This window comes from Martes martes (assembly GCF_963455335.1).
Source record: "Martes martes genome assembly, chromosome: 7".
In the NCBI taxonomy this organism is placed as follows: Eukaryota; Metazoa; Chordata; class Mammalia; order Carnivora; family Mustelidae; genus Martes; species Martes martes.
The window spans coordinates 20,183,709-20,198,921 of NC_137894.1; the positions used below are offsets into that span (position 1 = coordinate 20,183,709).

The 15,213-nt window shown below is 42.7% G+C and overlaps 1 protein-coding gene across 4 annotated transcripts in view; it reads left to right on the forward strand.

Annotated features, from left to right (window-relative positions):
• Positions 1 to 2,389: 2,389 nt before the first annotated feature.
• FAN1 (FANCD2 and FANCI associated nuclease 1) overlaps positions 2,390 to 15,213 on the forward strand; it is a gene marked incomplete at its 3' end in the record, with an annotated part of 31,780 nt that continues 18,956 nt past the window's right edge. For 2 of the 4 annotated variants that reach the window (XR_013967072.1, XM_080807553.1), the window contains exons 1-5: positions 2,390 to 2,453; positions 3,076 to 4,494; positions 6,818 to 6,958; positions 9,184 to 9,385; positions 14,775 to 15,008. Coding sequence is in view for 3 of the 4 variants with exons in the window: in XM_080807553.1 (XP_080663679.1) it covers positions 3,237 to 4,494; positions 6,818 to 6,958; positions 9,184 to 9,385; positions 14,775 to 15,008 (1,835 nt within the window). Of the gene's footprint in view, positions 2,454 to 3,075; positions 4,495 to 6,817; positions 6,959 to 9,183; positions 9,411 to 14,774; positions 15,009 to 15,213 lie in introns of those variants that run through there. The other 2 variants (XM_080807554.1, XM_080807555.1) reach the window with 2 other exon arrangements.

Below are 15,213 nucleotides of genomic sequence, written 5' to 3' on the forward strand. Positions count from 1 at the left end.
TAGGGATCCAATTTCATTTTTCCACTTAGGTAACTTATTCTCAAAAGCCATTTATTCAATAGTCAGATTTCCCTCAGTAACCTACAACATTTACTATGTTGGGGACTGGATTTATTGCATTCCCATAAATAGTTTGGGATTTTCTTGTGCTGTGCTTATTTCATTACTTGGGCAACCCCTTCCCTTGTGAACTATATCCCATTCTCTCACCTAAGAATATTACTCCAGCAAGTCTTTTCTCTCTCCTGCTTCAGATTTCACCTATCTGAATGTTTCTATCAACATATAAACATATTGTTATTTTTTCCATCTTAAATAAACAAAACTCATGGACCCACCTCCACTTTCAGCTCTGCTATACCTCTCTGCTTTCCTTCACTACAAAACCTGTTAAAGTCTACACTTCTGTTGTCAGGAAGAACTTTTCCTCAACCCTCTTAGATTTAGTGCCTAGGGGCCTGTGAATTAAACTGACAAAAGAAGATGAACAGGAAAACAGGAAAAATTATTCATTTACTTATGGGAGCTTACAAAAGAAGCAGCTTGATAAATGGTTAAAGTTAGTAGGAAAGGAAGGGGGTAGAAAAGGTCTTTGGGGAGGAGCACATGGGTCTCTAGAAGGACAAATGGGAGATAAGAAAGTTTGTGATAATGGTTGTTCATGCAGGTGTTCATGCATTTTTGTGGCCTTAAGATTTCCCTGGAGAGAGAATTTATAGTAGATATTCTCTGGGTCTCCTTCCTGGTAATAAAATCCCAGTCCACACTCACCCCCCAAAGAGGGAACTTACGGCAGTGTTATTTCCTAGAAGTTTGTTTTAGTCAGATAAGGGAAGCTCCAAGAAGGCTTCTTTCCGTATCTGTTGAATCCCAAATGCCTTCAGCTTAAAATAATCTTCATACTAACTCGGGTTTTGAATTGGTCCCTGTATTGTCTCCAATTCCTGTCTCCCCATCTTTCTTGAATCCTATTCAATCATCCCACTGTTTCACAATAATAGCTTTTGTCAAAGTTACCAAATGCCCTCCACATTTCTAGATCTAATAGTTGTCCTCAATACCCATCTTCTGTTTGAGCTGCATCTGAAAACCACCCCCGCCCCATCCGCACCACACATCATTCACCTGGTGTTCTGGATGCCAGCCGTTGGCCTTCTTCCTCACTGGTAACTTCTCAGACTCCTCTACTGTCACTCTCATCTCCCTTCTTTTTATTGTGCCATTCAGTCTTCCTGACCTTTTAATTCTCTATTTGTATTCACTCTGTGGTGTCATATATTGATACCATATAAAGCCTGATGATTCCCGAATTTTTATTTCCTGACCTGATTTAATTAATAAATTCAAGTGTCTTCATCCACAACAATGTCTGATTGGCATTTCAAACTTACATGTTGCCATGGTTTGAACGTTGGCATATGCCCCACCCCTCCTGCCCCAATTCATGTTGAAATGCTAACTCTCGCTGTAATGGTACTAGGAGGTGGGGCCTTTAGCAGGTGATTAGATCATGAGAGGAGCCCTTGTGAAATGCGGTTAGTGCTCTTAGAAAGCGGACCTTAGAGGACTCCCTAGCCCCTTCCACCCTGTGAGGATACAACGAGAAGCCTGGGATCCAGAAGAAGCACCTGGTCACGCTGGCATCCTAATCGTAATTACACCGTGCTGGCCACTGTTGCAAGCACTGGCAAAGGGCAACACGTAGCCCCTGCCCTCAGGAAGCTACCATACAGAATCATTCATGGGGATGCTGGAACCAGCTGGTATCAGTGCTCAAGAGCTGAGTGATACACCTTCTGTTTCAGTTAAAATTTTCCGTTGTTAAGCAGCCATTATTATACACTAAACTATATAACTTCACAATTAAACTATATGAAAAACAGAAATAATGAATACCCCCACACTCACTACTCCCTAACTACTTGGCTGCATTTTACTGTTCCTTTGCTCTTGAGGTTATTCACATCTCCTGTAGCAAGCGGCTAGCAGCACATCTTAGGGAAAGTCGAGCGCACCGCTGAGCCTTCCACGTGGACTCGCGGGCGCGGGGTCAGTGGAGCCCCCGCGTGCATCTGCTCACAGGAGGCCGCTTCGCCCTGACACTGAGCGCGCCCCCCACCCGTCCCCCTAGGCCACCTTCCCACAGACTCAGGACAGGGGTTCCCTCCGAGTGCACGTGCAGGGAGGGGTCTCCAGGTGTGCTGGAGGAGGTGCACGGGGTCGCCCCGGACGGCTCTGCCAGCACCGGCTACTCAGGATCGGGGTGGGGGGGGCGGGGGCGGGGTGGGGGGGGGAGACCTTAGAGTGGAAGAGAGGAGGATCGATCACTCGGGCCTCTACTTGCCGAGCCTGTGGCGAGCCGAGACGCGGGGATCGGCTGGGAATGCCTGAGCGCGCGCGGAGCTCCGTGGGAAGCGCGGGGCGGCCCGCCGGGGTCGCGGGCTGGCTTTCTGGTGGGCGCTGCGGGCTCCGGGGATTCGCGCGGGCTGCTGGAGGCGGCGGGGCGGGGAGGGCGGAGGAGGGAGGAAGGGCTGGCGGGCGTGGTAGCGGAGTCCAGGTGCGAGTCCCAGGTGCGGGTCCCAGGTGCGCGCACGCGGTCCCAGGGGAAGGGCCGGCCGTGCTCCCCAGAGCCTCAGAAGTTCGGTGGCTGAAGCTGCAGTGGGGGCCCCACGCATGTTGACGGAATGCCCGCGACATGGAGGGTTCCTCTGTACGGGCCTGTGAGACCGAAGTGACTCCGGGGATCGTGCAGATAGGCATTCTCTCTCCGGAAAAGGTTACTGATGCAATGGTTTTAAAAAGGGATCTGTAATAGTCAGATTCCCCCCTTAAAAAAAAATGGATAATTTTAGAGCGTAAGAAATCTCAGAAGTTATCCCTGCGGAGCGCAGCGCTGGTCATTTTATGGCTAAGGGTCACACCGATACTGCATGTGGACCCGGGATTAGAGCCCTGGTCTTCTGTCCCAAGTCCAGGATTTTCCTTACCTCAAGGGATACTGCCATTGCATGTTTTACTTTGCCCCCTCTGTTGAATTCATAAGTGTTTTTAATCCACGTGTGTTTTATTTTGTAGGAAGAAGAAATTGACTAAATGAAAAACATGAAGTCAAATAGGATTAGAGTCCCACTTGTTATTATTTCAAGTCAGGGAAGTAAAAGTATACAGGTGCTGGCACTCCGCAGTGATATCCTGGGTTTTATTACAGGAAACACCCCGTTTTTCTAATACTCACTATGTCAGAAGGGAAATCTCCTGCAAAGAAAAGAGCTCGCAGAAGTTTATCAGTCAGTAAAACTAAAAAAAATGAGTGTAACTCTATTATTTCATTTTTTAACAATGTCCCACCTGCTAAACTTGCCTGCCCCATTTGTAGTAAAATGGTGCCAAGATTCGACTTAAACCGGCATCTCGATGAAAATTGTGCTAACAGTGGTGACATCATTCCAGTTGATCTGAGGCAGGTTGGCTTAATGAATTCAAATGCGTCCGCAGTAAATTTAACCCATACTGTCTTAGAAAATGTAACGCCAGAAAACTTGTCACCATCAAAGCCAAGTTTAACCCCTGACCAAAGTGGTTCAGCAAAAATGGGCATAAAACAGCAGACCAGCCCCTACTTTAAAAATAATAATGACTTGGTGTGCAAAACTCAAGATCAGCTGAGACATCATAATGTGAAAGTCATTACTCTGGGAAGCCTGTCATCTAAACTGTCCAGAAGATACACAGAAGCTAAAAGATCAATATGTAAGAAGAATGAGGAATTTGCCAGTAAGAGTCCACAGAGTCCCCCATCCACGGTGGTTAGGAGCCCAGTTTATAACTGTTCAGAGACTGAGGACAAGGATGAAATTTTGGAGAACAGTTCTCAAAAGGAAAACGTGTTTACCTGTGACTCTCTTAATGAACAGAGAACTCAGGAACATACTGTAGAAGGCACTAAAACACTGGAAGCTGAAAGCCAAAAGGCTACCCAGGAATGTGGGAGATCACCCCTCACCCCTGCCTTCTCAGATAACGCTTCTGTGTTGTTTTCACCAGACTTAACTCTTAGGAATCCATTGGGGTCTACTTCAGAGGACAGTCTTGAGTGGGAGACTGTCACAGGAATAGACGGAAAAGATGTTGAAAAATGTGCGGCAGGTAGTTGTGAAGACGTAAAAATGACTGTTGCTTCAGAAGCTAAAACACAGTTGTCAGATTGGGAGGCAGAATCTCATAGTTCTACACAGGATGACTCTAAAGGCTGTAACATCCAGGGCCTTCTGGAAGGTGACGGTGACTTAAAGGATGAAATCACTTGCAGAATTCCTTCGGAGCAGGGGTCAAGATGTGATGTTCCTGATAAAACAATTACAGTACCACCCAGTCATCCTTACTACCTTCGGAGTTTCCTGGTGGTGCTGAAAGCTGTATTTGAGAACGAAGAGGATAGGATGCTCTTCGATGAACATGAGAAGGAAATTGTAACTAAATTTTGTCAGTTATCAGGTATCTTAACCTTGTGTGCTTTCAAGTGTTTGTTTTCCATTTGCTGTTCTGATTTGGGCAGTACTCATGACCACAAGGAGTCAGTGTGGTTCTTTGAGTCCTCTGGGAATACTCATGGGAATCAGCCAGCTACAAGGCTTGAGAAGAATATGCATGAAAAAGAGACAGGATTTTGTGTTTGCTTCTGCAGTCGCCTCTCCTTACAAGCTGTACTTTGGTTATAATGGAAGCAGCTATTTTTCCTTTATGTGTATATTTGATGGTTGTAAAACAGCCTTTTTCACGTTAAGAAAAAAATACAGTGATTTAGAAGAGCGTACTTTGCATTCTGAGCATGTAATCAAGATTAACTTAGGTGGTTCTGTTGTTTTCACTTAACCATTTTCTCAAAAATGAAATAAAATACAGGAAAGAACAAACCAAGGCATATTTTTTCCCTCCGATAATGTGCTAGGTTTCTGGGCTCTGCCTTTTAAGGTCAGGGTGAGGAGGAATTGGAAACTTTCAGGCTAATTTGGTGCATTTAAAAATATTGGTCTATGCCTCAGTTCTTAGGCAGCCAGTGGTGGCTCTAAGCTGGTAGTGCAGATTTGGAGCAAAAGCCACTCTTGTACTGTTAATCCGAAGGGCCATGATGGCTTTATGGAACTGAGTCCCCTCTGAGGTAGGAAAAGCTTATTTGGGGGCTACATTGATCTCTCATAATTTGTAGTCAAATCTGACTCCAGTTGAGTTTAAAAAAAAAAAAAATACCTTAAACATTACCAGTAAGGTTCAAGAGAAGGATTTTTGTTTTAAGTAAACACAATGGAATTACAGACTTTGTATTACGTTTTAATGTGTGAGTGATACTTCTCTGGGCAATGTTGCATAAATTATCTACATAGCCCCCCATCTCTGCTTGTGCGGTCCTCACCAGAACATGGACATAAATGATAATCACATTGACTCTTCTGTCAGTGTGATGGGTGCTGGTTGCATTCATGTGAGCATTCGAGTGGTCCATGGCTCTGTGCTTCTGTGTGACGGAGAAGTACGAATAGTTTCCCTAGTGCAAGTTCTGTAGGTTCTTGTGTATGGCTCCCTACAGATACTATTTGCAATGTCTCTGTGTCAAAATAAGTACTGGTAATAAGAGTTTGCCTCTTTAAAGAAGGGGGAAAAAAGTTGAAGATTTAAGAAGTATAGTTATACCATTTTAGAATTGGCAGAAATTTAAAGATAATCCCAATAACAGGAAAACTGATGAGGTTAATTAAATGACTTTACCAAGATCACTGAGTTAGGGATGGCTGCCTAACCAAAGCTACACATATTTTGAAAATCTTTTTCAGATTATTTTCAGCCAACAATAGAATCATGCATAGTGAACTGAAAGCAGAGAACAAAATAACTGGAGTTTTGGGTAGGGCTTCTCTGAAGGAGGAAAAATGGTGGGGGTGGGAAATGGGGAAACCTGGTTCTTTGAAGTTTGTTTGTTTTTTTTTTTTTTTAAGAATTTATTTATTTATTTGACAGAGAGAGATCACAAGTAGGCAGAGAGGCAGGCAGAGAGAGAGGAAGAAGCAGGCTCCCTGCTGAGCAGGACACAGGGCTCAATCCCAGGACCCTGAGATCATGACCTGAGCCGAAAGCAGAGGCTTAACCCACTGAGCTACCCAGGTACCCCTACCTCATCTTTTTTTTTTTTTTTTTTTTTAATCTTTTCACCAACTTTGAAAGGAAGATGGTGTTACTGCCCCAGTCCCCACCTTTTTTTTTTTTTTTTTTTTTTAACAGAAGAGAAAATGGAGTCTCAGTGAAGTTTACAAACTTGTATAATTCAGAAGTGGCAGAGCTGGCCCAGGGCTTCCCACCCTGGATGCTCTTCCTGTCCTGTGGTGACAGGTACACAAGACAGGGAGATGTCTCCATGAGGACTCCTATTTGAAATAAATTATATTTTCCAAAGGAAGAGAAATATTTCCGTGGAAGATCAGTTGAGTAAGCATTAGGTGTATTTATTTTTTTAAAGATGTGTTTTATTTATTATATATAGAGAGCATAAGCATGCATGTGAAGTGAGGAGAGGCACAGGGGGGGACTGTCAAGCAGACTGCCCAGGGAGCCAGATGCAGGGCTTGATCTTACGATCCAAGAAATCATGACCTGAGCCGGAACCAAGAGTCAGATGCTTAACGGAGTGAGCCACCCAGGTGCCTCAGCATAAGTGTATTTTTAATAGAATGTATTTTACTTTTACACTCAATTTTTAAAACATGAATAGTGGTGGTTTTGAGAAGAGTGCTAATATTTTTCACCATTTTTCTTAACTTTATTGCAGATAGTGCTCAGAAGTTATATGTAAGACTTTTTCAACGTAAATTCAGCTGGATTAAGATGAATAAATTAGAATATGAAGAGATCGCCCCTGACCTAACACCTGTGATTGGAGAATTGCAGCAAGCAGGCTTTCTGCAGACAGGTATGATTGGTCAAAGAAAATGTAAAGTGAAAACGGGACATGAAGAGCTAGGTTCTGCAGAACGATGGTGATACCAGTTTGGTGTCCTCTCCTGCTTGGTGCCTGGTAGATAGTAAATGTTTTTGTTTTGTTTTGTTTTTAAATTGAGTTTTTAACCTGAGGACAACAAATTATTCATGTGAAAGCCATTCTTAGCCTGGGTGAAGACTACTGTTGTTTTCTTGACTGTCTCATGTTTAGGACGAGAAAGTCCCCTCTGGAGAGCCACGTGGCCATGGGCCACCGAAGAAACTCGTCCCTCCTCAGCTCTCACCTTCCAGCAGGAATCTGACTCATTCAGATGGCTCATCTTTGTGAGAGAATAAAGCTGGTTTGCTTGCAGCTAATATTACTTCTGAAATCTCCGTCGACCCGCTCCTGCACACACAAACAGCTCTTACAGTTTTGGAGTTGGTTGCCTCAGAAGTTCGTTGATTTAAGCGGAGGAGACTGTTAGACTGAGAGCCTTGCTTGTCTTGTCAGTGGCATTCCTTAAGCACCTACCCATGCTGAATGCAGTATTGTATCAGAAACGTGGGTGGAGTGAGAATGGGAGTCTATGGTAATTGCCGACAGTTTAGACTGAAACAAGCAAATCAGGCGAAAGCGAAAGCCGGGTGGTTTCAGTGTGGAAGTTTGTCGCAGAGAGCAGTTGGTAAGGAGAGGGTAGGTGAGGTGGCGGGGCTGGGGCAAAGGCAGAGAGGCGCGGTGAAGAGGCTTGAATGCGAGAGACTGGGCAGCGGGACACGGGCCCCGCTTGGAGCACTGTTTCCCCACACGTCAGTGCCCTAAGAGCCACCTGGGAGCTTCTGTCCTCAGCTGACTGGGAGGATTTGGTGCAGATTCGTAAATGCACAAGTTTGGCAGGCGTGCCAGGTGAGCCTTGACTTACCTTTAAATGACCTTTAAGCAACAAAACCAGAACCCCAGTGGCTCACTCTTACAAGTCAAGTCCAAGTCCTGCCCTCGATCTGTATGGCCCCTGGCTCTGCTGTCCTTCCTGCTTGCTCTGCCATGGCCACGGAGTCCTCCATGTTCTTCATTGTGCTCGGTGCGCTCCCCTCACAGGGCTTTGTGCTTGCGGCCACATGCTCCCTCGCTCCCTCCCTCATTTCCTCTAGCTCTGCTCTGTGTCACCTCTTCGGAGATTTCCTGACTGCCCTGTGTATACGCCAGCCCTCCCACCATGTTTGCTTTGCCTTGGTCAGTTTTGTTTTTCTTTCTAGTCGTTACCAGCACGACATATATACTTGCTTCTGTATAATATAAGTATATAAGAATATGTATTTATATTTATATATATATGTATATGTATATATACTTGCTTATATTTATACAAGGTGAGCTCCTTGTGGGCCAGGAGGTTGTGGTTTGTTCATTGTAGTGTGCCCAGAGCCATCGAACGTTCCTCGGCATGCAGTGTGCACCCCATAAGTAGTTACTAAATGGAGGAAAAAGACACTGCCCTAAGCTGTAAACCCCTTGAAGGCAGACACCAGCCAGGTATGACTCAGCTGAGTCCCAGCATGGTGTCTGGCTCCCATAATAGCAGACATGTCTATGTATGTTGAGTGAGTGAACCCATGAAGGGGTGTCCTGCCGGAGCCTGTGGGGAGGGGAGGAGAGCTGATGGTCAGTTTACTACCTTACCTCTTTGGGAGAGGTCTGGTTGGAGGCCTTGTAATCAGAGAGCAAATACACCAGTGAGTTTTTTAAGAGGATGTCCAAGTCATAGTAGCTATCCATATGTGTCTTTATTTTATTCAGTTTCCTTTAGTTCTTGGTGAGAAATTCTGTTCTATAAACTTTTATGAGATACCTACCATTTTCCATGTTTTGTAATAATTGGTTTGTCAAACTAATTACAGTTTCTTTTTAAGAGAGGAAAGGGGGTGGGGCCGAGGGAGAGGGGGAGAAAGAATCTTAAGCAGGCTCCATGCCCAGTGCAGAGCCTGATGCGGGGCTCAGTCTCGCAACCCTGAGATCGTGACCAGAGGTGAAACCAAGAGTGGGCCAGCTTAACCAATGGAGCCAACCAGGGCCCCTACTAATTACGATTTCTGCAGTAGAATTTCATTATATTTGCATCTAACTAAGCTTCATTGTTCTTAAAGTAAATCGATCTAAAAAATAGTAAATATCTTTAAAACTATGTTTAACCTTTTTTTTTTTTTAATCCATTTCAGAGTCTGAGTTGCAAGAACTCTCTGAAGTGCTTGAACTGCTTTCTGCTCCTGAACTAAAAACCCTGGCGAAGACCTTCCACTTGGTGCATCCCAACGGACAGAAACAGCAGCTGGTGGACACCTTTCTCAAACTGGCCAAACAGCCTTCAGTCTGCACTTGGGGCAAGAATCAGCCTGGCGTCGGTGCAGTGATTTTAAAAAGGTTTTGCTGGATATTGTTACAGTAAAAAACATTTAAAATGTTGATAGCACAGATTAACTCCTGATAACAAATGGTACTTTTTTTGAATTATAATTGCTTATTTCATTTGCATTTAGATTGAGAAGGCAGAAGAACCGTATAACAATAGTCTGGATTCTTTCTTGGTTTATTATTAATAATTCTTGTAATACTATTCTAGGAATAAGAAAAACAAGGAGGCAGTAGGCATCTGGTAAATTCTCATATTTTATTATTCAAGAAAAATGTAGTTTTAAGTACTATTCCTACAGGGTTTAAGGGTAATATATTAGGTCAAATACTTCCTTAAGTCAACTTTTTATTCAAGTGTAATCTGTCAGTCTTAATATGCAACTTTTTTTTTTTTTTTTTTGGCAGACAAAGATCACAAGTAGGCAGAGAGACAGGCGCAGAGAGAGAGAGGGGGAAGCAGGCTCCCCACCGAGGAGAGAGCCCAATGTGGGCCTCGATCCTTGGATGCTGAGATCATGACCTGAGCTGAAGGCAGAGGCTTTAACTCACTGAGCCACCAGGCCCCCAAAATGCAACATTTCTTGAGTTTAGGACATAAAATTTACCAGAAACTGTGGTTTGTTTCTTTTGCTTTTTTTTTTTTAAGATTGTATTTATTTATTTGACAGAGAAAGATCACAAGTAGGCAGAGAGGCAGGCAGAGAGAGAGGAAACAGGCTCCCTGCCGAGCTGAGAGCCCGATGCGGGACTCGATCCCAGGACCCTGAGGTCATGAACTGAGCTGAAGGCAGAGGCTTAACCCACTGAGCCACCCAGGCGCCCCTGTTTCTTTTGCTTTTGTGAAGACCTTGAACTGTTTCAGTTTGGGAAAGATGTAAATTCGAGAATTTATTTCTTCTACTCATATTATCTATAAAAAACAACCATATTAATTTTAGTCTGGGAATCCACTGTTCTGGAGTTGTTAAGGATGAAGTGAGTGATGCTGTTGAAAACACTTTAAAACAATGTCAGTGTTATTTATTTTGTCTAATATATTGTGTGTGTATCTGAATGTACACACCTTCATACATGTGCATGTGCTCAAGTGACTTGAGCTGTTGTGTGCCAAGAGCCCATCTTTGTTGGGAAGATACTACAAATACTAATACTTTATAAAACATGTGTATAAATGAGGCATGCATTATTAAGAAAATTGTCACTACTAACACTTCAAAAAGTTTATACCATAGATTTAAAAAAATGTTTTAATTATCTATTTATAGCTAGTTGACTTTAGGATTATAAAATCCTCATCTTTCTGGTATGTTAAATGTCTCCTAAGTCTTTTCCTTTTAAATTTTTTTATTTTAAATTTTATTTTAATTCCAGTCAATGTCCAGTATTATATTAGCTTAAGGTGTACAATATAGTGATTCAGCACTTGGGTACAACACCCAGTGCTCATGATGACCAGTGTCCTCCTTAATCCCCATCACCTGTTTAACCCATCTGCATGCTCCTCTCCCCTTGGGTAACCACCAGTTTGTTCTCTGTAATTAAGTCTGTTTCTTGATTTCTCTCTCTCTCTTTTTTTTCCCTTTACTTGTTTGTTTTGTTTCTTAAATGCCACATATGAGTGAAATCATATGGAATTTGTCTTTCTCTGACTTATTTCACTTAATATTCTCTGGCTCCACCCATGTCATCGCAAATGGCAAGATTTCATTTTTTTTTAATGGCTGAATAATAGTCTATTACACACACACACCCCCCCCACATCTTTATCCATTCATCAATTAATGGGCACTTGGGCTGCTTCCGTAAGTTGGCTACTGTGAATCATGCTGCTGTACACATCAGGGTGCGTGTATCCCTTTGAATTAGTATTTTTGTATTCTTTGGGTAAATACCCAGTAGTGCAATTGCTGAATTATAAGGTAGTTCTATTTTTAACTTTTTCAGGAACTTCCATACTGTTTTCCAGCGTGGCTGCACCACGTTGCATTCCCACTAACACTGCAAGAGGGTGTCTATTTCCCCACATCCTCACCAATACCTGTTGTTTCTTGTGTTGTTGATTTTAGCTATTCTGACAGGTACGAGGTACTATCTCACTGTAGTTTTGATTTGCATTTCCCTGATGATGAGTGATGATGAGCATCTTTTTTTACGTTTCTTGGCCATCTGGATGTCTTCCTTGGAAAAATGTCTGTTCATGTCTTCTTGCCCATTTTTAAAATTGGATTATTTGTTTTTTGGGTGTTGAGTTTTGTAAGTTCTTTATATATTTTGGATACTAATCCTTTATTGGATATGTTATTTGCAAATATCTTCTCCCATCCCATTGGCTGTCTTTTAGTTTTGTTATTTCCTTCTCTATGCAGAAGCTTTTTATCTTGATGAAGTCCCAATAGTTTATTTTTGGTTTTGTTTCCCTGCCTCTGGAGACATATCTAGAAAGAAGTTGCTACAGCCGATGTCAAAGAAGTTACTGCCTATGTTCTCCTCTAGGATTTTTTTGGTTTCCGGACTCATATTTAGGTCTTTAATCCATTTTGAATTTATTTTTGTGTGTGGTATAAGGAAATGATCCAGTTTCCTTCTGCATGTTCCTGTCCAGTTTTCCCAGCATCATTTGTTGAAGATGCTGCCGTTCTCATTCTTTCTCATTGGATATTCTTTCCTGCCTTTTTTTTTTTAAGATTTTATTTATTTATTTGTTAGAGAGAGAGAGTGTGCACAAGCAGGGGGAGTGGCAGGCAGAGGAAGAAGCCGGCTCCCTGCTGAGCAAGGAACCTGATATGGGACTTGATCCCAGGACCCTAGGATCATGACCTGAGCTGAAGGTAGATGCTTAACTGACTGAGCCACCCAGGTGTCCCATATTCTTTCTTGCTTTATTTAAGATTACTTGACCATATAATTGTGGATTCATTTCTGGATTTTCTGTTCTGTCCCATGGATCTATGTGTCTGTTTTTGTGCCAGCACCGTACAGTTTGATGACTGCTGCTCTGCGTGTGCCTGGCTGGCTCAGTTGGTAGAGCATGGGATTCTTGATCTTGGGATTGTGCGTTCGAGCCTTAGGTTGGCTATAGAGATAACTGATTACTACAACCTCATCATATAACTTCAAGTCTGGAATTGTGCTTCCTTCAGCTTTGCTTTTCTTTTTGAAGATTGCTTTGGCTATTTGGGGTCTTCTGTGGTTCCATACAGATTTTAGCCTTGTTTGTTCTAATTCTATGAAAATGCCGTTAGTATTTTGACAGGGATTGCATTAAATGTGCAGATTGCTTTGGGTAGCATAGACATTTTAACAGTATTTGTTCTTCCATTCCATGAGCATGGAATGCCTTTCCATTTCTTCGTGTCCTCTTCACTTTCTTTTACTAGTGTTTTATAGTTTTCAGGGGACAGGTCTTTCACCTCTTTGGTTAGGTTTATTCCTAGATACCTTATTATTTCTGGTGCAATTGCAAATGAGATTGTTTTCTTAATTTATCTTTCTGTTGCTTCATTATTGGTGTATAGAAATGCAACAGATTTCTGTACATTGATTTTGTATCCTGCATTCTAAGTCCTTTCTGTAATTGTATTTAAGTATTTTATATTATCCTTATATAACATTTTATAAGTAAATGAACATTAAAATTAGCAGCCCTCTCTCCACATAAACACTAAACATATGAACAGAAATAAAAGAAATAAGGTTAACTTTTTTTTTTTATCCCTGACTTTGGACTTGTTAGGAACATAACATTCTCAAGCCTATTTTAGTTGTACTAAAATCTCTGTCCTTCAGGACTATACTTTATTTCTTCATTTTGTTGTAGAGCCCAGCAGTGGAACCTGAGTCTCTGACAGCCCCCACAGGAGGGCAGTGCCTTGTTACCATACTCTGTTGTTATCACGAAGAAACAAAAAAAGGCACATTATTTATACTTTCTTAATCCCAGTAGATAATCATTGTTCATTTTACCATGTTTAATGGTTCCTTCTGAACTCAGAGACCTGGAGGTGGAAGAAGTGGGCACTTTATATCAGTATAGATGAATGGTTCTCAATTCAGTAGTGGTGTGAGAGGAATCTCACTTCTGTCCCCTCATGTACCTGATGGCGGCAGTGATTTCTGCAACACTCCTGGAGATGCAGCACTGCTTTTGGGTTAATAGCTGCTGGGATGGATGGGAAAAGTGAGGTCTCCCACTAGGCCAGTGGTGCTCAACTGGGGGCTACTTTGCCCTCCAAGGAACATCTGGTAATGTCTAGAGGCATCTTTGATTGTCCTGATGAAGAGGGAAGTGGGTACTGCTGGCTTTAGTGAGTAGAGACCAGTGGTGCTGCTGAGCGTCCTCTAATGCCCAGGACAGCACCCTCCTCCCCAAAAAGAATTATCCCGCCCTGGGGCGCCTGGGTGGCTCAGTGGGTTAGGCCTCTGCCTTCAGCTCAGGTCATGATCACAGGGTCCTGGGATCGAGCCCCGTGTCTGGCTGTCTGCTCAGCAGGGAGCCTGCTTCCCTTCCTCTCTCTGCCTGCTTCTCTGCCTACTTGTGATCTCTGTCTCTCTGTCAAGTAAATAAGTAAAATCTTTACCAAAAAAAAAAAAATTATCCTTCCTAGATGTCAGTGGTGCCAAGTTAGAGAAACCCTGTTCTAGATGGTATCCAAGTTGTACGAGCCAGAGGGCCCAAGTGGCCCTGAATTTAACTCAGACCTCCAGGCCTACCTCGAAGGCATCCAGAATCAAACTGAATTTCCTCCCAAGTTACCCTGGAGTGGAGATGTTTCTGGACCACTTTGCAAATCACAGAACAGCACCAAATCTTGCTACTACTTCTTCGTGCACAAAATAATGCTACCTAACCACCAGCTTTTGATAATGGCATTTTATTTCACTTTTTCAAAAAAATTTTTATTAAGTAATTTCTGTGTCCAACGTGGGGCTCAAACTCACAACCCCAAGATCAAGAGTTACATGCTCTATCAACTGAGCCAGCCAGGAACCCAAATAATGATGTTTTAAATAGGTAACTATTATTTAATCTGAATGTCACTTGTCAAGAGGTGAGAATGGCTAATGTCGATAGATAATACTTTTATGAATTTTCCTGGTATTCTACACATTCACGACCCATGTAAACCCTATGTTGCTATTTTGTTGCGCCAAACTATGTGTGCAACCATTTGGAGATGGAATTTCACATAATCTTCACCATATTCCTAGGTGGGCTCTGAGCCCCAAAGAGGCTAAGTCAGGCTCTAGGGTTGCACAGCTGGAAGTGGTAGATTAACTCTAGGCTTAGAATAATGAAGGCCACTTACCTTTATTTTTTCGGAAAATAATTTGTAAACTCTAACATCCAAATGCTTTTTAAAAAAACCAGAAAGTTATTTCTGAATTGTACATTTTTCAGAGCTAAAGTCTTGGCGGGACAGTCACTGCGAGTCTGTAGAGGTCCTCGAGCTGTTTTCTCCCGGGTCTTGCTGCTGTTTTCATTGACGGACTCACTGGACGATGAGGATGCTGCCTGTGGAGGTCAGGGACAGCTTTCGACTGTGCTCTTGGTCAATCTTGGCCGAATGGAGTTTCCCAGGTACACCATCAATCGGAAAACCCAAATCTTCCTAGACAGAGACGATCTTATCAGGTAAGATCATATTAGCTCTTAGTAATAACTGTGTCACTTTACATGTATGTAAAAGGTTTCATTATTATTTGTTTGCCTTTTACAGTAGAAACCTAAGTCCATAGCCAAAGCAGTTTTTGAAGTTTTTTATGTTTTTGTTGTCTTTCTGCCCGACTTGTATACGTTGCTGGGACTCTAAGGAGAATGTAGAAATGTGCTTCGATTA